The following is a 27,395-nucleotide window of genomic DNA, read 5'->3' as shown; positions in this document are numbered from 1 at the left end:
TGAACGGAAAAATCACTATTCATGTACGAATTGGAGAGCTTGCAAAGAATGACTATGGAGAACTAATTTCCCAAGAATCAATTCACTGTAATCGGATGCCACTTTGAGGTTCTTTTATAATTTTCCATTAATCTGTTCCTTTGAATTATATCTATAATCACAATTACTTGCTTAATTTAATTGTTTTTACATGATAGAATTCTTTAATTTGATTGTTGTCTGCTTTTGAATCAATTTCGTGATTAGTGTAGTTTTTGCATTATCGCGTTCGATCATATTGCGTTTGCTTAATTCGCAATAGTTTTAATTTGTTTGCTTTACTCTGAATTCAGGGGCATACTTCGTATAATTGTTATTGCGCTTGTCAGTAGCTTTTGTAATCGAATAGGATCAGACTCGTTTAGGGAATTGGAATTTTATAGGGATCAATGATAAGTCGGAAGATGATATAGTGGGTTGATTCGTTTCAGCTTATTCAAATAATCACTTTTCATAATCACTTATTTTCTGCATTTTTGTAATTGAACACCAAATCAACCCCCCCATTCGATTACGTTTAATTATTACAAACAAGAATCCTTGAGACGATATCCGAGTTTAATTGTCGCTGTATTACGTTTTTACAAAATTACTCGTTTTGATTCGCGCGCGACAGCGGATCAAATTGGCGCCGTTGCCGGGGATTCTTGTTTCTTTTAATCGTTTTTAGAGTCATAGGTTTAGTGTCTAAGCGTATAGGTCCTAGTTTTCTCGCAGTTTCGTCCAACTTGCGTTCGGGTGTTTTTGCGGTTTAGGATAAAAATCTGTTTTTAGGAAAATCGTGTCAGATTATTCCGATGTTTTGTCGATTTATTAGGAAAAAATCAAGGATCAAAAGCCTCTATTTAGGAACTAAATAATGGACGACACCCTAAAAAATCAAAATTCCTTATTTTTTTATTTTTTATGATTTTTTTTTTCTGTTTTGATAGTTTTAGAAAATTCCGAAAAAATTCTCAAAAATTTTAAATGACGTTATTAGATTAATTTCGGTGTTAGTTTATTTTTCTAAATTTATTTTAATCGTTTTCCTTCATTGTGTTTGTTTTTGACAATGGCTGATAATAGAACCTTAAGGCAGTTAGCTGCTCCTGATGTGAATTACAATGGTTTGTGTATTGAATATGATGCTGCTGCTGTTCCTTTTGAATTAAAATCGGGTTTAATACACTTGTTGCCAAAGTTTAGTGGTCTTGCAGGTGAAGATCCACATAGACATCTCAAAGAATTTCAGGTTGTGTGCTCTACACCGTTGAGGCCTGAAGGAATAACTGAAGACCATATCAAACTTCGAGATTTTCCTTTTTCATTGCAGGGTGCAGCAAAGGATTGGATTTATTATCTCGAGCCAAACTCAATTGCAAGTTGGACAACCTTGAAAAAAGTGTTCTTGGAAAGATATTTTCTTGCCTCCAGAGCTGCCTCAATAAGAAAGGAGATTTGTGGTATTAGACAAGGCAATGAGTCGCTAACCGAGTATTGGGAGAGATTCAAGCACTTGGTATCTAGCTGCCCTCAACACCAGATCATTGAGCAACTCCTCATCCAATACTTTTATGAGGGGTTGCTACCGATGGACAGGAACATTCTTGATGCTGCTAGTGGTGGAGCATTAGTCGATAAAACTCCAGCTGCTGCCAAAGCCTTTATTGAAAATATGTCTCTTAATTCTCAACAGTTCACCACTAGGGACAATTCTGTGCAAAGCAAAGGCGTGAGTCAAATTCAAGTTTCTTCTAACAAAGCCTTAGAGACTAGAATTGAAGAACTCACTGCCTTAGTCAAACAGCTGGTAGTAGCAAAACCTCAAACAACAACTTTGTGTGGCATTTGTACTTCTCCTAAGCACCCGACCGATACTTGTCCTATTCTAAGAGACGAGTCCATTACTGAGCTGCCACAAGCTTATGCAGCCAACCTTTACAATCAAAATAGGTACAACAACACTCCTGACCTGTCCACCAACGAATGCCATCCCAATTGGAGGAACCATCCCAACCTTCGATATGGAAACCCGCAAACCAGCCAACAACAGAACTCACCTAAAGTGGCTTCCCCTGCACCTTCCGGACCATCCTTGGAGGATCTTATTAAGCAAATGGCCGTGAACAACCTTCAGTTCCAACAAAGAACCGATGCCAGCATTCAGACCTTGAACACACAAATGGGACAGCTTGCTACTCAAATAAATAACATGCAAGCTCAAGGTTCGAACCAACTTCCAGCCCAGACAGTTTTCAATCCGAATGGTCCTAATGCTAATGTGAGCGCAATTTCTTTGAGATCCGGAAAACTTGCAGAACCAGCCCCTGAAAAAAATAAAAAAATCATTGAGGTAACTTCTGAACTTTCTCCTTCTGAACCTCACTCAGCTGAACTTTCTTCTCCTTCTTCTATTGTGGTCGAAACTGAAAAAATTAAAGAAAAGGAGTATGTGCCACCAGTCCCTTTTCCACATAGAGTTCTGAAAAATAAAAGAATTGAGGAGGGAGACAAAGAAAGAGAGATATTGGATGTTTTTCGAAAGGTTGCGGTAAACATTCCGCTACTTGATGTTATTAAGCAGATTCCTAAGTATGCAAAGTTTTTGAAAGATTTGTGTACCAACAAGAGGAGGATTAAGGGAAGTGAAAAAGTAAACTTAGGACGAAATATTTCTGCCTTTATTCAGCCCAAACAATCATCCAAACAGACTGTATGCGAGCAAAATGTTTCAGCCCTCACTACTCAGGTTCTGCCACAAAAGCAGAAGGATCCGGGAACATTTGTTATTCCTTGTACCATCGGGGATAGTAAATTTGAGAATTGCATGCTTGATTTGGGAGCGGGCATTAATGTTATGCCTACTTCTGTTTATAATAACCTTTGTCTTGGTCCTTTGCAGCATACAGGTTTAATCATTCAATTGGCAAACAGGAGCAACGCTCGACCCGCCGGGGTAGTCGAAGACGTTCTTGTTCAAGTTAACGATTTGATTTTTCCTGCAGATTTCTATATTCTAGACATGGAAGGAGAAACCAAGGCAAGCGGAGCTCCCATCATTTTAGGCAGACCGTTCATGAAAACGGCGAAGACAAAAATTGATGTTGACGATGGAACCATGTCCATGGAATTTGGTGACATTGTCGCAAAATTTAACATTTTTGATGCCATGAAACACCCTGTGGAGGAGCATTCCCTTTTTCATATTGAGCTGATTTCTGAATTAGTTGATGACTCTAGTTCTGAACTATTTGCGCTTGATTTTCCATCTCTCTTTGGTTTTGATGATATTTATTCATGTTCTGATTGTACTGACACTAACGTTTGTGTTGTCTATGCTGAGATTGATGCTGCCTTACAGGCTGATACATTTCCGACAGGTGAAGTTGTTACCAATAAACTTGTTTTTGCAGTTGATGCTCTTGCATTCCCGACTGCCCCAAGCACTCCATCCACCGAGCAGCCCCCGTCCTTAGAGCTAAAAGAGCTCCCTGAGAACCTGAAATATGCTTACTTGGAGAGTAATGAGAAACTCCCTGTTATTATCTCTTCTAACCTTGATTTCGATCAAGAAAATAAGCTTTTGCAGATTTTAAGGAAGCATAAAAAGGCATTTGGTTGGACATTGGCTAACATTCCAAGTCATATCACCTTCACGTGTCCATTTGACACTTTTACTTTTAGAAGATTCTTTGATCCTGGAATAAAAGGCGAAGATACTAATAAAAATTTCAAGTTCAATGGACATTACCCAAAGCTATTCCATGACAACCCCACTTTGGAAGAAGAAAATGTAGAATATATCTCTTTGGGAAAGGCTGCTTATGTGATCACCTATTCTCCTTAACTACTCGGGTGTGTTCTTTCCTCTCTCTTCTCTCTCTTATTTTATGTTTGTTTCTTTCATTGAGGACAATGCATATTTTAAGTGTGAGGGAGGGAATACTTTAGTTTCTTTGTTTTTGTTCTTTGTTTTGTTTTGTTTTTGTTTTCTTTCTAAAAAAATTGCATCTTCTTGAAAGTTTTAGGCTATAGATTACTTTGAGTCGAGTTTGCGGAGACTTGAGAAAAATTCACAAGATCGGTATTGTTTTAACACCGTAAGTCTCCTGCATATGGAAATTGATTTGAATTTTTATTATGTTTTAGCCTTAAATTCTCATTCTCTGACAGCTCTTGAGTAGTTTATTTCAGCAGTCAGCACCATCTCACACACACTCTACGCAGGGAAGCCGATGAATATAAGTGAGTGTTCCGAAAAAGAAAAAAAAAAGAGAAAAAAAATAAAGGAATGCACCTTCTAAGTTTGGTGACCCTCACCCGGTCACTTAACCCAACGGTTGTAGAACCTTCAAAAAAAAGTTTTTGACTCGTTGTTAGTTGGTTCAGCGGTTTCTGGTGCTGAACTTGGTAGGGCGAATTACGGTCCGATCCCCCGCAACTACAAGTGAGTAAGCAAAGGGTTATGCCACTTAAGTACCAGAACCCCGTGCAGAAAAGGATCAGAGTCACTAACCGGTCGCCTTGCTATGAGTGTGTGGAGATAACGGGCTTAATGTGATTGCGCCTGAATGAAAAAGAGCAAAAGAAGGATAAGTAAGTTAGGCTTTAGTATAATAATATGATTCGAGTTGATTTTGTTGGTGTAAGCCCTAGAGGCCAATACTTTTGGTACTTGTATCGAATTATTTATTAATAATAAAAGGCTTTTTCTTTATTACGTTTGTTTAATAAAGTCCCTAGAATAGCTAGTCTGTTTAATGTATCAAGTATGACTTAATCATAAGGACACTATTCTTAAAGTATCCGTAGTCGAGCTTTAGTGTGAAGTGGGATAACATTAAAGCATTAAGACTATTATGTTTGTAGACTGATGATCACATCTCATGGATCATGGATAAAGAGTTATCAAGTCTTAAACATAGGTATGAATATTAAGAGTAATATTTATACCGGATTGACCCGCTATGAGAATACTATATAGAAAGTTATGCAAAGTGTCATAAGTTATTCTCATGGTGATAATAGTGTATTCCACTCTTCGACCTGAAACCACTATGGATCCTAGATGTAGAGTCGAGTGCTTTATTGCTGATCCAACGTTGTCCGTAACTGGATAACCATAAAGACAGTTAATGGGTACTCCACAAAGCATGCTGAGGGACATGAGTGTCCTAGATGGAATTTGCCCATCCTGCGTAACAGGATAAATGTCTATGGGCCCAATATTGAACTGAACAAGGATGACACGATCTATGCCTTGTGTTCAATATAGACATAAGGGCAAAAGGGTAATTATACACATAAGTATTATCACAGAAGGAATTGTCAGATCACATGACATTTTTGTGTCTTGGGTAGCAGTGATGTGTTGCTAGATACCGCTCACTGTTTATTATATTAAATGTGTGATTTAATGTAATTGCCAACGTCGCGAAAACCTATAGGGTCACACATAAAGGACGGATTGATAAGAGATAGAGTAACTAAGGAATACCGTAAGGTACGGTGCCCTTAAGTGAATTATAGAACATCGTAAGGTACGGTGTACTTGAGTAGAATACGAAATATGGTAAGGTACCATGGGCTTAAGTGATTTTGGGCATATTATAAGATATGGGCCAAAATACACTTAAGTGGGCTTTTAGCTTGAAGCCCACACAAGTGGTTCTATAAATAGAACCCTTGTGCAGAAGCAAAAAATTTTTTTTTTTGCGGTTGCATTATTTTCGTTTTCTATCACTCTCTCCCTCTCTCACTCAAAGCCTTCACTCGTACCAGCTAGCACTGAGATTGAAGGAACCCGTTCGTGTGGACTGAGTAGAGACGTTGTCATCGTTCAACGTTCGTGATCGCTTCGTGGATTTGCATCAAAGGTTTTGATCGTTACAAGAGATCTGCACCAAAGGTTTCAACCGTCACAAGAGGTAAATATTCTATCACTGATCATGACCATTCGTAAGGATCTCTAAAGGAGAAATTTTTTAATTTCCGCTGCGTTTTGGGTCGCAATTCTCCTTCAGATTTGTGTATTCAGGAGGTTTATGTCTGCATAACTGTGGATTAGTGTTCTTACAATATCCTTAGTGTGCAAGATTAGTACCTATCAATGCAAAGTTAACCGAAGATGACTTGTAGCCTAGGATGAGTAACTGATGATGTATTTGTGCTTTCTTTGTTTTGTTTTTCGTTTTGCTTGGAGTGCAAAAGTTCAAGTGTGGGAGAATTTGATCAGTGCATTTTGATGCACGTTCTTCCATGTTTGTACTTAAGCATTTCTTTGGTTTGCTTTACTTATTTTTATGTTTTAATGTGTTTTTACAATTTATTTTATTTTTGCACTTATTTGTTTTTCGCATTATATTTTCAACATTAGCAGTTTTCACGAGAAAAATCATATCTTGAGCTACGAGTATTAGATTGAGGCTTGTGAGTATGCGTTGGAAAGATAAGGAAAAGATCTACAACTTTTGTTCAGAAGTCGAGAGCTGAATCGGACTGTAGCAGGGCCAGAAAGTCTGTTGAAGTTGCAGAATTTTATTTGTATTTTTGTTGGGTCATTTGTAGTGGGCTGGGTCGACCCAGTTGAGTTGTAAAACGGGTCTTTGTTTTCCCCTAGGTCTAGCAGCCGTAGACCATTAGGAATTGAACGGAAAAATCACTATTCATGTACGAATTGGAGAGCTTGCAAAGAATGACTATGGAGAACTAATTTCCCAAGAATCAATTCACTGTAATCGGATGCCACTTTGAGGTTCTTTTATAATTTTCCATTAATCTGTTCCTTTGAATTATATCTATAATCACAATTACTTGCTTAATTTAATTGTTTTTACATGATAGAATTCTTTAATTTGATTGTTGTCTGCTTTTGAATCAATTTCGTGATTAGTGTAGCTTTTGCATTATCGCGTTCGATCATATTGCGTTTGCTTAATTCGCAATAGTTTTAATCTGTTTGCTTTACTCGGAATTCAGGGGCATACTTCGTATAATTGTTATTGCGCTTGTCAGTAGCTTTTGTAATCGAATAGGATCAGACTCGTTTAGGGAATTGGAATTTTATAGGGATCAATGATAAGTCGGAAGATGATATAGTGGGTTGATTCGTTTCAGCTTATTCAAATAATCACTTTTCATAATCACTTATTTTCTGCATTTTTGTAATTGAACACCAAATCAACCCCCCCATTCGATTACGTTTAATTATTACAAACAAGAATCCTTGAGACGATATCCGAGTTTAATTGTCGCTGTATTACGTTTTTACAAAATTACTCGTTTTGATCCGCGCGCGACAGCGGATCACCCATGTCTTCAAAGTCCAAGTGTGTCTCACTCTCTTTTAGTGGCTTCATGATCGTCAATGTGTAATTTCTTCCCAAACACATGAACTGATTTTAATGGAACAAGGTAACCTTATATTTGAAGACATGCAATTTCACACGCACAAAGTATCCCATATGTTATCCTAATGAAGCAACCATATGCAACTTTGTCACAACCAACTATTTTTACCCTTTACAACTCTTTTGCAATGTGTTGTATTGATATGAAGTCGTGTAATCTCGAGTAAAATGTAGTGGTATACCGATGCTCAAAGTTGGCAAAACTATTTTGAAACTATTTTCTGATTTCATATACTTACAGCTTCAACGTGGTTTTCACAATATCCCAACATCTGCACAAATGTCCTTGACTAGTACTCAACATGTTTTTGAGTCTCCAATGAGCAGACTCAACTCTATAAAATATATAATAGAGAAAAGTATAATAAATAAATTGTTAAGTAATTGCATTATAAATTCAAACTCACAAGGACTTACATGTTTGTTCTTGTGTTCCCTAAGTGAGTGACTCGATTAGTCCATGCAGCAAAAAAAAATTCTTTATAGGGTGTCTACTATGTTTGGTGCACATACTCAACAAATGAAGGGAAATCAGTATACCCTACCTCAAAATGTTGCAAGTGTTGCTCAAACTCAGACTCGCTATTTGAGTACACGACTTCATTCCATATATCCATAACATTTTTACCTATTATATTCGACGTACTCCTTGTACTTCGAACTAATATTTTTTGAAATATGAAACACACACAACAGATGAAATGAGAATGTGAACACAACTTGCATGGCATTCATCAGAGCAAGCTCTCGAACCGCCACATGACCTTGAGAAGCAACTTCTCGGACATGAACAACTCATTCACCTTCTCCAATGTCCATGTGAAGTTTTCCTCCCTTTCATGTTCCGAGTAGGCAAACTCAACCGAAAGAGTCAGCAATGTTGATGTAACACCAATGATCTCAAATAGTAGAAGTCGATACCTATTTGTTTTGTATGTATAGTCAAAAACCAACACCAAATGAGACATATTCAACAACTTCGCAGAATCAAGATGGGTCCAGAATATATCAACAATATCATATGATTTCTCTCTATTTCAAGTCCAACACATGTATTTCTCATCATGAATTAGTTTCAACAGAAGTTGCATTTCGGTGGATGGACCTTTGATGATAGACCACCATGTAGATCTTGCCTTATATACCTACATTGTACTCATCAGGTTATTAGGATCTCTACCTTTCAACGCAGAAACTATGAACATCGACACCATGTTGTATTTTTTCATTTCATTCATAAATTGTCTTTCTTTAGGTTTTAAACGGCCTAATATGTCATGACACACTAAATCCTTATCTAGTTCATGATTGTGAATATCACATTTAACCGTCACATTCCAATCAATACCGCTTGACACATATCTCAACATAAATGGACATTTCACTCTTCTACTATAAGTGTCATGAAAGAGATTTTGGTTCTTGCAGTTTCCTCCTCTCTCACAACCCTTAATCAATTTATCTTTCCTTCATCTTTGATCATGCCATATATCAGAACGAATAGTAACAACAATAATACCATGTTGTCTCTCAATAGATTGTTCCAATGATAAAATTTCGGTCCGGAACGAGAATATTTGTCAATTAAAACATATAATGAATGATTTATGCCAGAGATACCATAACTCGATTAAAATTTCAAAAGAAAAAACACATGCAAATAAAACATAAAAAACCAATGGTGAAGAACTGGGTATAATATATATAAGAACTATCCATCTCAGGTGCATAAGAAGAGACTCAGATTTTTCAGAGGTGGACTGAATTTTCTAAAAAAATTCAGTATACCAGATTTTTGAAATAATCAAAAAATCTTCAAATGTTTTAAAATATTCGGGATTTGCATTTTATCGGATATTTTAGTAAATCAATAAAAAATCATATCGATTTTTAAAAATCCAATAAAAATATAATAAAATACAATTTTTTCTCATTGGTCAATAAAAAAAAATATCGAATTTTTAAAATAAACTATCGGTTTTCTTTTTTTGTATTTTACTAGTTCTTTGAAAATGATTTTTTTTTTTATCAATGATAAATTTGAAATAGGATAAAAAATGGAAAGAGTGTTTTTTTTTAAAAGTGTGGGATATCAAGTTTAACATTAACGGTGTTAAGTTAAATTCTCTGAATCACAATGCTTCACAACAAAACAATTTATTTATTAAAAAAATGTGAAAGTTAAATCAAGTTTTTATCCATATGCCGATTCCAGTTTACATTTCACCAGAGATGTGTTCCTTAACACACAAGAATCATCAGATGTGTGTCGTGATTTTTTTTTTAAATAATCAATATTTTAAAAAATAATATTAAAATGATTAAGTTTTTAGAGTATTTATCAAAATAACTATATTTTAAGAGGTGTAACCATAATAAATGTCGCATACTTTAAATATCTAGACATATGTGTCTATATCAAATGGGCATACATGTATGAGGAGTCATTAAAGTTGGCGCATGCATACAATATTTGAGAGCATACGTCATTTGTATCGGTGTATATTTTGATTATATTATTTTTTAATTTTTTTTTAAGTTTTACTTAAAAAAATTAAAATAAAAAAAACAATAATTAATAATATTATAAATAATATTAGTATACATGATTTAATTATAATATAACATGTTTTTTTTTCAATTTTTTATAATTAAAATTTAAAAATTTAAAAAGTAATAATACAACCAAACATATGTCAATACAAATGGCGCATGTTTTTAAACATTGTATGTATGCGTTTAACTTTAGTGTGTCAATTTTAGTGACTCCTCACACATTCATGCGTCATATTAAATGACGTCTTAAAAAAAATACAATCAAAACATACGTCAATACAAATGACGCATGCTCTCAAACATTGTATGTATGCATCAACCTTATTAACTCTTCGTACATGCATATGCACCATTTGTTATAGTTACATCTCCTAAAATACAGTTATTTTGATCAATATTTTAAAAATTTGATTATTTCGATATTATTTTTAAAAATCCTTTTATTTAAAAAAAATGGTTTGTGGTGCTAACATTTCACAGATATGACATTCACCTATATTACTATTTTGTTTTGCTTTTTGTCATATATAATCTGCCCTTTGTTTTTCCTTATTTCTAGGGTAATGACTACTATAACTATACTAGTATATTTAAAAGAAGGAAAATTACAAGTGCGTGAATGATATTGACATTTGATATCAATAGATTGAACTATTGGTAGAAAAATCTTCACATGCACATGATAATAATTAATCTGCTACAGATATGTATCAAATCAGGTTTGAAAAAATATTCTAATCCTAGCTATGGTTATCTTACTACTACAATTTCATTGTAGAATTTTAATGCATTAGACTACTACCAAACTAAAATTTTCAATTTACGAAGGTTTGTTGGTTGTTGGGGTCTGTGTAAATTTTTGGTTTCTATTTTTTTTTGTTTTTTCTTAATGTTACATTAACATAAGTGAAAGATAATATTAATGATGTCAATAAAAGTTATTATATAAATTATTTGAATATAAAATTGGTAAAGAAAATAAACTACACCAAAATCAAATTTTCACAACCGCATAAGATAACTAAGGTACTTCTACTCAACTACATAGAGAATACATTACAAAATAATTTCATAAATCTTGTAGTGTGACCATGTAAACAATTTATCTTTACAATGACAGTTTTGAACATCTCAATGGTTAGATAGATGATTTGTTCAAACAAACGAAAACGGAAAATTATCGCAATTTTGATCGTCATAGCCAAACCACACAAAATAATTTTTAAATTTTGTTTCACAAAAAAATTCCGAATTAAATAAAAAAATAAACTATTTTTTTTTAAAAATCAGATTATATTTTCTAAGAAAAACACTTGCATGCATGTAGCTAATTTAGTGATAAAAATAGAGTTGAATACTCACTCAAGTATATAATCAAGAATAACAAGTAACAATGAATATTCAATTATCAACATAAAAGAGAGTAGTGTTGTTATCTATCATATAAGAATATAGAATGTTGTGAAAAATATCAAAACTACCCTACTCTCTTCTAATTCTTCCATGTGGATGCCTTATCCATCATCCCTTCCTTTTGTTTCTGTTTTTGTTTTCATTTTTCCTATCACACTTCATCTCATTTAATGTATTGTTGCTGCTTTCAAATCAAGAAATATCTACTTAGGACTGATACTTTTTACTTTCACCATATCACTTTTATTTTGCTTTCTCCCTTATCATTTATGTTGTTCTTCTCTAATAACACATTGTTGTTCTGCCACACCATTTTCTTCTTCTGATTTTTTATCCCTTCAACTGAAATTGTCTCCGTCTTTTCTACATGGTCAAACCGCTGGAGAAGATTTGCGACCTGAACGACACTAAAGACTTGTGGAAGGTCACATTGAGGGTACACCATAAATGGTTGGTTCTTTCCAACAACAAAGAACACTTTGAAATGATCTTCATAGACAAAGATGTAAGTTTTGTCCATAATTATTTATATGCAAACTCTTTTTTGTTCTTCAACGTAGTCTGATTTGTAAGTTACTAACATCACATTTGGATGGAGCAGACGTTTTCTTTTGTTGATTCTTGACGGTCTTCTGTTACTGCATCTGATTCACGATTGTGTCTTTGCAAGTTACATTTTTTGTTATCACACCGTTTGGTGTTTGCAGTTTGGTATTTCATTGGCATTTTCCTTTTCTTTCTTTGTCAGGGGGCTGATACACACGTCGTTGTTCCAGCAGCATATATGGCCGCATTCAGTGACAAGTTCACGGTAGACCACACTTACACCGTTTCAAACCTTAACGTTCAAACAAATGAGTTGGTCTTTAAACCTTCGACCCACAAGTATATGGTCAAGTTTACTGGAGGGACATCCTTTAATGATGTTAACAAACATGTCATACCGCCCAAACCACATAAATTGACCAGTTTTGTTGATATCATGACCGACTAATTTTAGAAAGATGTACTCATAGGTGACATATATTGTGTTTTTCTTAACCTTTGATTTTTTTCCTTTTTTTTCCTATTATGTTCTACTTTTAAATACTTGTAATTTTAATTTCAGATAGTATTGGTTTCGCATAGGTACAATCAGAGGAAAAAACAACAAGTCAATTTTATACTGAATGACCATAGGTTTGTTTATTCACTCACAAATAGACACTCATCTGCAACCTTATTTAATTCCTAATTTCTAATAATATATTATACATTCTTACACTTTTTGTAGCAACAACACCATCAACATTACTCTTTGGGAGGCGTATGCCTCCCAGTTCATCAAGTTCGACCAGGATCGAGTCAATACATCTGGTCCAAATGTCGTTTTGCTTCAGTACGCAAAAGTGAAAGAAGAGGGTTGGCCGATTCATTTTTCTATTCATGTTTATCATCAACTATTGCAAAACTAATATATCCCAAACTTACCTATTTATTTTATAATGTAGGAAAATATCCACTGTCTATTACAAACATGTACAACATAATTAAGTTGTACATCAATGTTGATTTGCCTTCAATCAAACAGTTTATTGACAGGTACCTTCAACTGGATGTGCATAGTCTCATTCCTGCATACAACTCCTTTTTATGTTCTATTAACTTTTTTGTCTAAATTTTCATGCAGCATCCCTAAAGAATTGTTAGTTAATGTTTCAGGCCAACTAAATTCTCATTCTCAATACTACTCACAAAATTCTGAAATTTCTCAACAAACTCCTGTTCAAAAGTTACTCTCAAAGGCCATTGTGTTTCCTCTTATTGACATTACAAAACTTAGTGAGGTATACATTACTCCTCATGGAACAAATACTTTAAATTTTATTTTTACATCAAATCATTTTGAACATTCACATGTTTTGTTATTTCGTCCTAACGCATATCACATTCTATGCTACTGTTGCTACTACCAAAAAAACGCATTGCATCTCTATAAGGTTGGTACTATCAGGCTTGACATTCATTCCCAAAGGTTGCTCGCGGTTCCAAAGCTCCATTCTTGTGTGAAGATGAGGCGGAAATCTTTAGGTACCATTACTTCTAATATAATATATTATTTTACTCTTATACTGGTGATAAGTTGTTTCTTAATACCATTACTTACGCTGACTTAGGTATAAGATAGAAATTGAAGTTTTTTATTCTGGGAAATGTTGTAAGTTTGTATTTTGGGATATAGAATATTCACAACTTTTGGGTGTATCTGCTTCTCAGATGCGTGATACCATGATTCAAGTTTATTCCTTATTTGCACTTTCAGAACCTAATAATGGCCTCAACTACTTCATTGGATGCTAATGAAACTATTTGCTTATGTAGGCTGGAATTGATGATCTCTTAGAATTCTCATTAGCATTCGATGTTATGTTGGGTTTAGAGCTTGATTTTAAAGTTAAGTGGCAACCCCGGTGGGACAGTTGCTCTATTGTCATGATCCTGAGAGATGAGTCGTTCATGAAATAGCTAAAGGCTCCATGGGAACAAATCCAGATATTTTTTTATTATTCCTATGAATATTGGGTGATTTTGTATCTTGACAATTCTGTTGACCCTTCTGACGCCAAGGTAACAACATCTCAACCACCTATAACACCACATCTGTTGTAGGTATTGTTGTCATTTATCTATGTTGTTAGTCCTGATTTATTTTATATGTTTTTCATGTTTAAATAGATTACATACTGCAATTTATTTTTATGTTGTTAATATTAAAGAGAGTGTTGATGAGGCCAAATCTAATCTTGTTGAAGAATAACTTGTAACGGTATCATATAGTTAGTTATATTAAATTTTTGACCTTATCAAGTATTTATTTAAATAAAACAGTTTTAAAAAACTCAAATAATTTGGGTAGAGATACACTTATAGGGCTCATAGTAACGCCAAATGCATATGCATATATATATATATATATATATATATATATATATATATATATATATATATATATATATATATATATATCTTTGTCGTACAAAATATCTACTATGAAAACGCGGTAATTCTTGAAGTTTCAACACCTCTTTAAACCCTTTTATTTCAAAATTGTTGTTTCCATAATAACCAACCTCAACAACAACCTCACTTGGTATATTGTAATAAACTTTGAAACACGACCGGCCACTTATTATGAGTGGATGATCTTTATTTTTGTTAAAGATTAATTCATGATAGACACCTTGGTTGTTCAATATGGTCCATGTCTTTGTTATTTCAGCTTCATAGTTATTAAGAAATGAAGGATCAATCTCTGAATAGGACTTCAAATAAGAAACGTTTGTAATAGCCATACATTATATCTGCATTATATTTTACCATGAAATACCCTACAACTATAGTACCATTATTTTGCTGACTTACCTGTGTGGATAGTCTATCGATTGCGAAAGAGTCAATCAAGGATGTCTGATTCAGAATTCCATAGATTTCCATTTCTCTGTGATTACACTGGTAAGAGGACGAATATGGAAATGTGATTCTTTCTATTATTTCTGGTTTTGCAATTTTGAAAGTGATGAAGACATTGTGTGTCTAAGGCTGATATTTATTAGTGAGCTTTGTACAACATACAATCTAGTTTTCACGTGGCTACAACATTCTCTTTTTTCTATTGTAATCTACATAATAAACCCATGTTAGAGTTTAATATTTTTTTAACACAATATACCACACAAAGACTTCTATGTACACGACTCAATAGTGTTTTCACTACAATTCAAGATTATGCACTACTTGGCCTTATCCAACTTTTTCCTTTTTCCCACATGTGACCATCAGACTGCATATTTTGTACCTTCCCACACATACTGCTTCAATCAGAACTTCTCAAACGTATAAAATATCGAACTATTTTTTTGTTTTACTTTCCTGTATCATATTGTATAAACTCTAAGTATACCTTTTTTTTACGTTCCAAAAATTTAGTGCAACATGTGATTGTAACTTATTTTGACAGAACCACTAAATACACATTATTAAAATATCAACATCATTCTTTAACCAAAAGTACTCATGTTCAAATAACATCACCCTAAAAATACATGACCAACTCAAATAAATCATCATCATACTAAACATAAGTATCCCTCAAGGACAACTACTTAATATACAGAATGCCATTTAATTACAACCAAATTGTTATACATCACCGGTTGTTAATAGTAGTAATACATTATTTTCAAAATGTCATTTACTGGATTAATACAACATGGTGTTCCAAAACGTACATCCAAAACATTGCCATCCTTATATTACATGAATCAAAAAACACTAACCAACAAGGGGTTCATATTACATATTCCACTGATTAATTAATACACAAATCTTTGGAATATCATAAATTATCAAGTTAACAAAATACTAGACACGATCAACAACCTTCTTTGAACTACCTGCAGCCACTTCACACCATCGACTTCGAGCTTGCCACTAAATGAAAACAACTTTCAATGGTTCAACACTCTCACCACTAATCGCCTCGCTGGAGGATGGATAATACTGAATGCCACAATATCTCCTTTTTCCATACCCATATTCTTAGAAAACTCATACCAATCTCTCCCAATAAACTTTTCAACACAATATTTCCTTTCAACAGTATGGACTTCACAATCATAACTTTCCATAGTATCTGAGTCCACCAACTCTATGCTCTTTAGTCCAGTTAACAAACATGTCTTAATCACATTTTGGGGGATTTTCCTCAGGTATACATAACTTCATTTAAACATATATATTTATATACTTATACATATCCCACATAAAGCCTTTCTGTCGGATAACATATCTTAAAACCAAGAACATCCCTTCTTCTGGTCTTCTTTTTCTTCGCATGCTCATACCATCCCCTACCAATGAACTTTTCCTTCCACAAAGCCTTCATGTTTCTCTAATCAGTGCGGATTTCTGCATCATAAGTGTCATCTTTATCTGCATCAATTAAAATGATAGACTTCTGGTTCCATTTCAAACAATTCTTCATAACATTCCTCGGAGTGTGCTGTATCAAACTCAAATAAACTCATCTTACACTAATATGTACCAGAATCCAAGTATTAAACAACTACAAATTAATATACACACAAATACATTCTTGTTGCTTATGTATCCAAATGTTATTTCCTTCTCCCATTTGAATTTCGGGTATTCAACTTCATCCTCACCAGAACTGTAACAACATCAGAACACATACTCATTTCAAGTTTTACTGTGTCGACTTTATTCTTATTATGTTGACATATTTCTTTCATAACTCATAAACCTTGTTGTTAAATATTTTTCTATTCTAATGTGTCTATTTTTCATAAATCAACATGCAATAACACCTATAACATATCTATTTCACTAAAAAAAAGTTTCAGAATTATAACTTTTACCCAATATCTTTTTCACTTCTCCTTAATGTTTCATTTGTTGTTGGAGACATCTTTGATCCCATTGAACAATTACCTGATACTGGTTTCAATTCACTGAAACAAAAAAAGTCATACATGCAACTTTAGATTACGCTTTTATATAATCGGTAAAATATATCAACATGCAAAACCTTTTCTTTATAACTTCAATCATATTAGTATTTACCTTTTCGGTATATCTTCGATCTTCAGTGCACCATTTGTCCTTGTTTCCACATTCTTCTTAGATCCTCTTTGAGCGTTCATACCGTTGCTGACCATTATTGAGGTTGTCTTTGTGGTTTCGGAAATTTGGTTCTTAATACTGTACAGACTTTGTCGTTTAAGTTCTTTCCTTTAGGGTAAATGAAAGACTTTGTGCAGAAATACTACTATTTTGTATTTATATATCGTGTAATTCATGGGACCATATTTAATGTAAAACGTTTGGCTCATTATGCCAACTTAATATTCTTTATGTTTTATTCCTATTTCAGTATGTCTCTTCAGGTTTTATTCCTTAATCCCATAACTTATATGTCATCTTTATATCTTATTCAATTTATTATTCATCTTAATTCTTCTCTTTAATTTCAACCTTTTTTTAGTCCCTTATGGTTTTAATAAATAAATTTCCTTCTAAAAATAATTCACATTTTTATATTACACTTTTTATTCTTAGTTTTTAACAAATTGTGCGTCATCCACCAGTACCCGCGCGAACGCACGGGTATCCCACTAGTTAACATAAAAAATAATGATAGTGGTTGTATGTTTCAAATCAAATATCCAACTCTTTGAATGTCCATTCCGTGCATGTTTCAAAGCATTTTATTTCTAAAACTATTTCAATACAACGAGCTTGAGTGGTGTAGTTAATAACATATAGAAGAGTGATAATTTACTTACCAAACTTGCATAGATATTGTGCAACAACTATCATCCCTAATTGTTAATCCTTGTTCCAAAGGCTCCTCAAGCATTTTGAGTGTTTTTTTATCTTCTAATTTTTAGGTGGATGAATTATCCTAGATAGATCGAACTACTTAGAATAAGGTTTGTACTAGTCAAAAAGTATATATGTGTGTATTCCCCCTATAAGGGCAGGGAAAAACAGAGGCCTTAGTAGGTTTATAATAGTTATGAGTGGTTAGGGTCTGCCCATGACGGCGAAAAACCTTGTATGATGGTGTTTTGAGGTAGTTTAGGAGTCCTGCTCACGTGAGATGAGAGGCTCTGCCGATGATCGATGATACTTGGGAGAAAGTGTATGTTTACAACCAGTCGTGTGTCAATACGATACTGAGCATTGTGCTCTTTAGGGCTTAAAGAATGGTTTATATTTCTTATGATATGTATTTTCTTCCTTTGAGGGGGCATATTTACAAGGGCCTCTAGGGCCTAAGGTTTTCTTATAAAGAGTCGCTTCCCACATCGAGGCGATGGGAAGACCATGAGGCGAAGTGATACCTCCCTCTACGAAAGCTTCTATCGTCGTCTCTTCTAGGGGAGGTCTAAAGGCATCACCCTAAGCGGAACCTTTTGCAAATATAACACTACATAGCTCATCAAGCACAAGGCATTTTATATAAGATAAAGTATTTTCAAATCATAGCTTATGGGAGTATCTCGAGAACCAGTACTTACTCACATGAGGTCTTAGCTATCTTGAGAAATATGGGTTCTTTATCCATAGAAAAGTGTAATTCGGATGAAGAGACACCAAGTCCCTTATGCGATAGTTTAGTTAGCCTAGAGAATCCAATTCTTCCAGGAAAAGTTGTATATAGCCCGACTGATGAGAATGTAAGTCCCTTAAGCGGGGCATTTTACCTACTTGGACAGGACTTCCATGGAACCCCCAGGCAAGACTTGTTATCAAGCCCCTCAAGCGGGATATGTGTTGTGCCTTTTAGGTGTGATACTTAAGTCTTGTCCCACCCGAAGAGACACTAAGTCCCTTAGGCGAGAGCTTAGTTAGCCTAAGAATCTATGCCCCTCAGGAAAAGTTGTATAAAGCCTGACTGATGAGAATATAAGTCCCCCAGGAGAGGCATTCAACCTACTTAGAGTGACTCGCATCGAGCCCTTCAGCAAGACTTATGAAGAAGTATCTCAGGCCGGATATCTATTGCACCTCTTATGCATGATTCTTGAGTCTTGTCCCGTCCAAAGAGACACTAAGTCCCTCAGGCGAGAGTTTAGTTAGCCTGGAGAATTTAAGTCCCTCAGGCAAAGTTGTATGTAATCCGACTGAAGATACTATAAGTCCCTCAGGCGGGGCGTTTGACCTACTTATGCGGGACTCACATCGAGCCATCAGAAAAGACTCGCGATCAATTCTCTTAGGATGGATATATATTACGTATCTTTGGCATTATTTTTTAGTCTTGTTCCACCCGAGGAGATGTCAAGTCCCTCAGGCGAGGTGTCAGATGGTTTATTTGATTACGCCATGGGATGGAAAAGATCTTCGTCATGAAGTCTTGCTTAAGGAATTTTTCCTCAAGGGACGACAAAGACCTTCACCATGAAGTCCAGTATATAAAATATTTCCTCGAGGGGTGACAAGGATCTTCACCGTGAAGTCTAACTTAAAGTATAGTCTTGAGGGGCGACAAAAATCTTCACCATGAAGTCCAACATAAAATATAAAGGGGCGGAAAGGATCTTCATCATGAGCTCCAACATAAAATATAACCTCAAGGGACAACAAAGATATTTATCATGAAGTCTAGCATAGAATATAGTCTCGAAGGATCTTTAAGAGGGTTTGTTCGAGTAAGTGTCACTTTTTGGTTGATCTTAAAGTCATTTTTAAAATTAAAATTTGTTCAACAAATATAGAATTTATTTGATTTTTTTAATATATTTTTAAAATAGTTTTTTTTTATCAATATTCAATTAAAATAATTGGTTTTAATTTTTTTTTGTTTTTTTAAGTTAAGACATCATTGACCACTACTCCAACAACTGTTATAACCACCATTGATAATAAGTGTGACCACCATTGCTCAACATGCACAAGAAAGTTCATCATTAACTATGGGTAATGATAAATTACCCAGGATTTTCAGACAACAACTGAGCTCTCGGTAAAAACCTCTTTGGTAAGGTTTACCGAAGGCCAAAAACTTTCCACGGTAATAATCGCGGCTAAACCTTGAGTGATACTATGATAATTATATTGTCTTAAAATTACCCACGGTAAAGCCATCAATAAATTTATCCAAAGAACAAGCCTTCGGAAACTTTAAAAATGAACATGAGTCACCCGCGGCTAAGCCATCTGTGAATGAATAATCATTTCACCAATAAATTATCTCTTTAGCTTGGCTGATAGTCTACTAAAATTTATAAATTAAACTAACTTTAAAATAATTCTACACTAAAAACAAATATAAAACATTATGGTCTCGTATAAATGAGTCCCATTATTGAATCAGAATAAGCATATAATAACTAAGGTACTTCTACACAAATATAAAACATTAGGGCCTCATATAAATGAATCTCAACTGAGGTGATCAACCTCCGCCATCAGATATAACTCAATTGCTCGCAGTGGTGGGGACTTTCATTAATAAATTGAAATCTTGCAAGATAGTGTTTATGTTTTACAAACACAAAGTCAACATGAGGGAGATGCTGAGGAGGAGCCTCTAGATTCTCAACCTTTGTCTGAGGCTATCTGGGATGATCAAGTCCCAGAGAACTTCAAACCACTATCGTTGGGGTGTCTTTTGATAGTAAAACCGATCCACAAGAACATATTATTGTGATCAATAATTAGATAGCAATAGTAGGGGCTTCCGACTCCCTTAAGTGTAAACTCATGGCCGATACCTTTAAAGAGGGAGCTTTGCGATGTTATATGAGCTTACCTTGATTCTCGGTCGTTAGCTATCAGGACTTAACTAAAAAGATGGTACAACACTTTTCAGCAAGCAAACATAGAAAGATGTCGACTACCAGTTTGTTTAATGTCCGACAAGGATACTTAGAATCCCCCAAAGAGTATTTGGCGAGGTTTAATGAAGAAACAATTAAAATGTCTCATACGAATCAAGAAATGTTCGTGGGAGCATTTCAACATGGCATTAAAGCCAGGTAGTTCAACGAATCATTAGCACAAAAGTCGACATCCAACATGAATGAAGTTATTACCAGAGTGAAATGGTACATAAAAGGGGAGGAAAGTAACATTGAACAGAGATCTCGAGATGAAAAATAAAAAATACAAGCTTTAGAGGAAGAAGTCGGGCATAAGAAGGAGTACTTTAGACCCAGACCTAGGGTCTAGACAACGATGAGGCCATCTCGGCGTACTTTTGACAAAGAGACGGAGTACAAACCATTGAATGTCAGACAAGAGGACATCTTAAGAGAAGTCTATCATCTTAAATTACTTGGCATACTGGGGCGTCCAAAAGGGGTCCATGATGTGATGGGAAAAGACGAGAATGCATGGTGTGCATACCATAGACTTCGTGGACATCACACGGAGATCTGTCATCAGCTAAAGAAACAATTTGAGATCTTAATTTAGAGAGGCCGGTTGTTATCCTATGTTAAAGACGTCGTAGGTCAACCAGGAAAGAGAAGTCATCCTCGAGAAGATACCAGTTCAGCCGAAAAAAGGTATGCCTTAACAATGATGCATGTCAAGTAGAAGCCGCCTTCAGAAGAAGAGGAAAGCCCGACCATAATCAGTTTCTCTAGAAGAGATGCCAAAGGAGTATTTCCCCACGAAAATGACCTAATGGTGATCAAAGTCAAAATTCTGAAGTGCAACGTGAAACGAGGCTTAGTAGATATGGGGAATTTAGCAGATGTTTTGTATTGGGACATATTCAAGGGAATGAATTTTGATATCGCCAAGCTATTACCTTTTAAAGGTGTTTTGCTCGGATTCTCTAGAGAGCATGTATAAGTGCTAGGACATTTGCATGTTATGACAACTTCCGGTAGTGGGGACAATGCCAAAATTGTCAAGGTAAGGTATTTAGTTGTCAATGTTACATCTCCCTACAATATTACTATTGGAAGACCGCCATTCAATGATTTGGATGTGATGTTATCCATTTTATACCTCACACTAAAATATCCTCTTGAAGATGGCCGAGTAGGAGTAGTAAAGGGTGACCAGGGGTTAGCAAGGAAATGTTATAAAGACAGTCTGAAACTCAAAAGAAAAGCTCAAACTGATGAACCATTGAAAGATGGCCATTTAAAAGTGAACCTAGTTGATATTGATCCAGGAGTGGATTTGACAGAGGATAGTCGGATGCACGTTGAGGATATAAAGAAGGTACATATTGGAGTTCAAGCACCCCAGACAACTCAGATTGGCTCTAATTTGAATTCAGAGAATGAGGCCGAGATCATCAGAATATTAAGGGAGAACATATACATGTTCACGTGGAAATCATATGATGTGCTCGGAATCGACCAAGATAGTTTATCACTATCTAGTGCCTGATCCGGTAGCTTCACCATGGTCGTTTTATCAATAGGGGTCGGGCATTCTGGATCCATTTCCCGTAGCATCCAGACAATTGAAGTTCTTAATAATGGTTGTCGATTACATTAATAAATGGGTATAGGCAGAAGCAGTGGTACAAATCACAATGGAAAGAGTACGTTGATTCTACTAGAGAAACATAATATGATATTTCGGCCTAATCAGGGTTGTTGTGCCAGAAAACAACACGCAGTTTTCTAGCTCATCAGTAAAAGAGATTTGCAAAGATTTGGAAATATAAAATCAATTTATTTTGGTGGGACACCCTCAAGTGAATGGTCAGGAAGAGGCGGCAAACAAGATCATTTTATCCGAGATGAAAAAGAGGTTGGACGAATCTAAAGGGTTATGGGCTAAGTACCTGCATAAAATCTTGTGGTCTTGTCATACTACATCCCATTTAACTACTCGAAAAACTCCTTTCAGGATGGTTTATGGAGTCGATGCAATGACACTGGTTGTAATTAACACTACGGCCTGGAGGTGTATTGCCTTTGATAAAAATACTAACTCAAACGATATGAATAACTCTACAGATTTATTGGATAAAGTCAGGGAAACAACCCACATAAGGTAGTTCGCAGACAAGCAGAGATTTTCCGAGGGGTTTACTATCAAATTAAGATAAAGGAGACCTAGTGGTGAAGAAGGTGGCTGACCCCAAGAAGAAAGGTAGGCCAGTGCCAAACTAGAAAGGGCCCTCCCTTATACGTCAGAGGTTGAACAATGAGGTTTTACAAGTTTAGAGCATGTTGAAGTACCTAGGGACTGGAATGAAACCAGCCTTAAGTTTTATTTTATCTAGACCATATATAAACATCATGAATAAAAATTATGGGAATGCACTCTTTTCCCTTGCAAGGGCAAGGGTTTTTAAGTAGGAACTCATGGTTAAAACAATTGTTTGTACAAAACAGGTAAAGCGGTCCTATGACATGATCTAGGATGAAGTCTAAGCTACTTGAAGCCTCTGGCATAATCGGATGCGGTCGAGAAACGTTAATAAAACCTATGGCCTAACTGAAGTCCAAGCTACTTGAAACCTCTGGCATAATCGGCTATAGCCAGGAAACATTAATAAAACATCTGGCCTAACTAAAGTCCAAGCTACTTGAAGCCTCTGACATAATCTGTTGTGGTCGGGTAATGTTAATAAAATCTCTGGCCTAACTGAATTCCAAGCTATTTGAAGCCTCTGGCATAATCAACTGCGGTCGGGAAACGTTAATAAAACCTCCGGCCTAACTGAAGTCCAAGCTACTTAAAGCCTCTGGCATAATCGGTTGCAGTCGGACAATGTTAATAAAACCTCTGGCCTAACTGAAGTCCAAGCTACTTGAAACCCCTGGTATAATCGATTGTGGCTGTGTTAGGTGAATTGAAACCATTGGAAATAGGTATGACTAAATTATAAAGTACTTGGTTAAAATATGCTTATCATAAACGTGTCTTTGGAATAATGAACTAATTGGAGTTTTATAAATGTTCTGAGATATATTTAGTAAAGGTACCTGAGTGGTCTATCAAAATAGAAATATCTGAGTTGACCTCAGAAAACCAATTATAATGATCAATTAAAAGAGGAGTAACCAGTAACACTGAACAAAATACAAGGTTACCATAAATGTTACAAATCATAGCAGGAGCCGGATGCAAAACAGGAGGGGTTACATACTCAAAAAATATCACAAAACGCACCCTAATGGATGGCTGACAAAAAGGGAATACAAACTATTCTTTATTATTGTCTTCACCAATCGCTCAGAGGATAATATCATCAGCACAATCTTCCTTGGACAAATCATCAGCAGGAGAAAGCTCGGATTCTTCCATATCCACGAGACGACCGTCCATCACAACCTTGAAAAAATCCATCTCAGACAAGTCAAGCTTAGGATGAAGATACAAACCTTGATCCTTTTCCCTATCAAAAGCTTCATCACTTGCATCAAGAATGTCAATCTAAAATTTCTGCAGGGCTTTCTACAATTGGTCATTCGAATCCCGAGTTGATGTCATCTTCGCAGATTGCTTGTTGACAGTAGGCTACAACTCTTAGTTCTCAACTTCTAACTTTCCCCTCTTCGAATTTTCATCCATCAATTTCTTCTCTAGGTCGAATATTTTATTCGTCTGCATCTTTTGTTGTTCCTTCAGCTGATTAATCTCATGATTGAGCTTAATTTCATTATGCTCATAATCATTCCCAGATTCAAACAAACCTTGTATCAGGACAATATATCTCATAATATAGGAACTGGGGTTTGGGGTTAGCTTCTGTCGACCTATTATCTTCGCCTTATTTACATCTTCTATGGTGTTCAGATGATTATAGAGGAATCTTAATCCGTCAAAGTTATTACTCCAGAATTTAAACTCATTATATGGTTTAGCTTGGTCGCTACCACCGACCTCTCACATCAAAGAGGAAATTTCCCAATCGGCTCTGCAAACCTCGTCGCTTAGCAAAGTTTTTATTTTCTTTGAGGAGTTCGAAGAAGAGTCTTCTGGCGGCGGGATGATTGAAATATGGGGCTCATAAATACTCTAGGAGTTTTGTTTGGGGCTACCTTTCTCTTCTTCGATATTCGGGTTTTTAAACCGGATAGGTCTGACTTAGGAATGAGTTGGTAGGCTACTCTTCTCGTCGTCCGGGCTTCTAGCATCAGCTTTTTTTACTCCTACACGGATAAGTCAGTTATTTTTTCTACAAAAAGATAGGGAAGGAATTAGGAGAATGAAGTGTAATGCAACGAATAATACAAAAATAAAATAAACAAGTATTACCCCTAAAGGGAAGAATTTGTTCTTCGGGTAATGGCAATAGATCTTGGACCTTCATCATACGAAAGGAATCTAATATGGTCAAAGACTCGATTTCTAAGGTGTTTAACTTATCAAAATTAAACCCAGATATCGGGAGTGGGTTTCCAGTCCAATAGATGGGAAAACGGTGAGATCTGTCTAATGCATACGTTACTTGGGGACATCTCGGTCCACACCTAATTCGAAGAAGCCAGTCCTTGAATCCCTTATAATTAGTAGTGTAAGCTTGAAGAAAAATCTTACCAGGAAGACCACTAATTGTGACTCATCCATCTTTCTCAACACCTTTGATCTCAAAAAAGAAGAAAAATAATCCTATGATGGGCTCTATATTTATGGCCTCACAAACCATCTCGAAATCCTTGATAAACCCCCAACTATTAGGGCAGAGTTGGGAAGGGGCAGTATTTAGGGTTCTTAATAGATCAAATTCAAAATCGGTAAAGCGTAGAAGGATTTTAAAATCCTCTAATACATCAGCGTAAAAGTGAAAATACTCATATTTGACTCCCCTAGGCCGGATTGTGCAAACGCGTTCCCCTTGGATGCATGGCTCCAAAACAACATCACACTCATTTCCAGTAGAAGAGATATTTCTCAAAGATCAAAGTTTAGCAATCTCTACTTCATCCATGGAACTGTGGTCATAACTTATTACTTCTTGATCAAAGGAGTCAGCAACCTCCATCAACACTTCTATTGACGAACCTGATGAGGAAGAGTCGGAATCAGAATCGCTAAAAGAGGCAGAAATATCGCCATAAGCTTCCTTTACAATACGAATAAAGTCAGCTTGGCTCAAGATGTCCCTATACCCTCTCTTACGAAAGTCCCAAAGATTTTTCCTTTCTTGAATACTCAGGGTTCTTAATACATTTCCATTATCGTTACATTCACGAACAATAGTAATTGCTTATAAGAAAAAAATGCAGACAAGAGAAATAAAAGCAAATATACTTGATTTTGAGGAACATATGGAAGCTCTAAAGTCGCCTGGAAAGAAAATAAGTTACTCCAGTTGAGGATTAGCAGGAAGAGGAAAATGTGACTTTAATTAAGGGGAGTAATCCTTTTCTATAACGACTCTAAGAAAATGAAACGTTTTAGATTGCTGAAGAGGATCGATTTCCCATAAAAAATCATCATTACGGAAGAAAGAGAGAATCTGGTAAAGGTACGCTCCCATGTCTGCCACAGTTGACCACGCCACTGAAGAAGTGTACATCGGCATGATAGGGCCGACGAATATCTCGACCATCGATGAAAACAAAATGTTCGTGCTTCTCTCGTCTGAACATTTCAATCTTTTAGATTTCATGCTCGAGGAGCTTATGTACATTCCAGAAATTAATTTGACCAGTCGATGCATAAAATCAGAAGAAGTCTATGAGGAAATAAGGATGATTCAGGTGAAGGTCGGGTAATAGACAGAGGCCGAGTAATAGACAGAGCTAGAAGTTATCATGTTGTCGGGTTGTGATCCCTGATAGACCGAGATCATCATCTCGAAAGATGAAGGGTCGCAACATCACAATTATGAAGAAAACATTACAAGCTATTAAATCACGAAGATAAATGATTAAAACAACAACATCTTTTTGGCCATAAATGCACGAAAGAAGAGGAAATGATTCGGGGTGATTGTTGGGGTAAGGATGAACCAATATAAAAGATATTAGAAAAACATACGAGAGGTAAGAATCACCTCAAAAAAAATATAAACAGACACTTAAACTAAATATTTTAAACTCTCTTTTACAAATAAAAAAAAGTCAATATTTTTATGATTTTAATATATATATATATATATATATATATATATATATAATTTGTTATGCCTACTTCTTTATGACATATCAGAAACTTACTTTCCCCACATCAAGACACCATTACTATTTTTTATTCCACCACCTGATTAAATCATTAAGGATTTTGCATAATTAAAATGTCATTTAATCTGAAATAAAAGAGCATTATAGAACATAGATTATTTTATAAAGGTACTGAATAGTGAGTAGGTCTTAGGCAACCGTCCGTATCCTTCCGCATTGCATGACCGCCATAGGAAGCTGACAAGCCGACACTCCAAATGAGTTTACAAAGTAGATTTTCTAGAAATCTACACAAGGCAATAACTCTCTCTTGACAAATACCATACATAGTACAACCGCTATAGTTGAATTATGCACTAATGATACTCTCTTAGTTAAG

The 27,395-nt window shown here is 35.3% G+C and overlaps 2 protein-coding genes across 6 annotated transcripts; both read left to right on the top strand.

The window, feature by feature from the left end:
* Nucleotides 1-1,093: 1,093 nt before the first annotated feature.
* LOC127079450 (uncharacterized) lies at nt 1,094-10,764 on the top strand. The gene is made up of 7 exons (XM_051019829.1): nt 1,094-1,148; nt 1,239-2,374; nt 2,606-2,770; nt 2,924-3,061; nt 3,209-3,559; nt 10,546-10,597; nt 10,706-10,764. Exons 1-7 carry the CDS (start codon nt 1,094-1,096, stop codon nt 10,762-10,764), a joined length of 1,956 nt encoding a protein of 651 aa, XP_050875786.1.
* A 689-nt stretch (nt 10,765-11,453) lies between these two features.
* Nucleotides 11,454-14,188, top strand: LOC127087069 (uncharacterized). Of its 5 annotated transcripts, none has more exons than XR_007789766.1 (8): nt 11,454-11,904; nt 12,148-12,415; nt 12,528-12,578; nt 12,673-12,800; nt 12,890-12,980; nt 13,101-13,225; nt 13,379-13,469; nt 13,761-14,188. XR_007789766.1 is itself a non-coding variant. In XM_051027924.1 (5 exons), the coding sequence occupies exons 2-5, from the start codon at nt 12,944-12,946 to the stop codon at nt 13,769-13,771; spliced, it is 276 nt and encodes a 91-aa protein (XP_050883881.1). In that variant the 5' UTR covers nt 12,589-12,800; nt 12,890-12,943; the 3' UTR covers nt 13,772-14,188. The 5 variants fall into 5 exon arrangements, 2 of the variants coding, with proteins under 2 accessions (XP_050883881.1, XP_050883880.1); XR_007789765.1 differs by having other exon boundaries at nt 12,508-12,578; nt 13,393-13,469; XR_007789764.1 differs by having other exon boundaries at nt 12,508-12,578.
* Nucleotides 14,189-27,395: the final 13,207 nt, after the last annotated feature.

This window comes from Lathyrus oleraceus, chromosome 5 (assembly GCF_024323335.1).
Source record: "Lathyrus oleraceus cultivar Zhongwan6 chromosome 5, CAAS_Psat_ZW6_1.0, whole genome shotgun sequence".
NCBI classification, from domain to species: Eukaryota; Viridiplantae; Streptophyta; class Magnoliopsida; order Fabales; family Fabaceae; genus Lathyrus; species Lathyrus oleraceus.
This window is presented reverse-complemented; position numbering and strand designations above follow the sequence as displayed.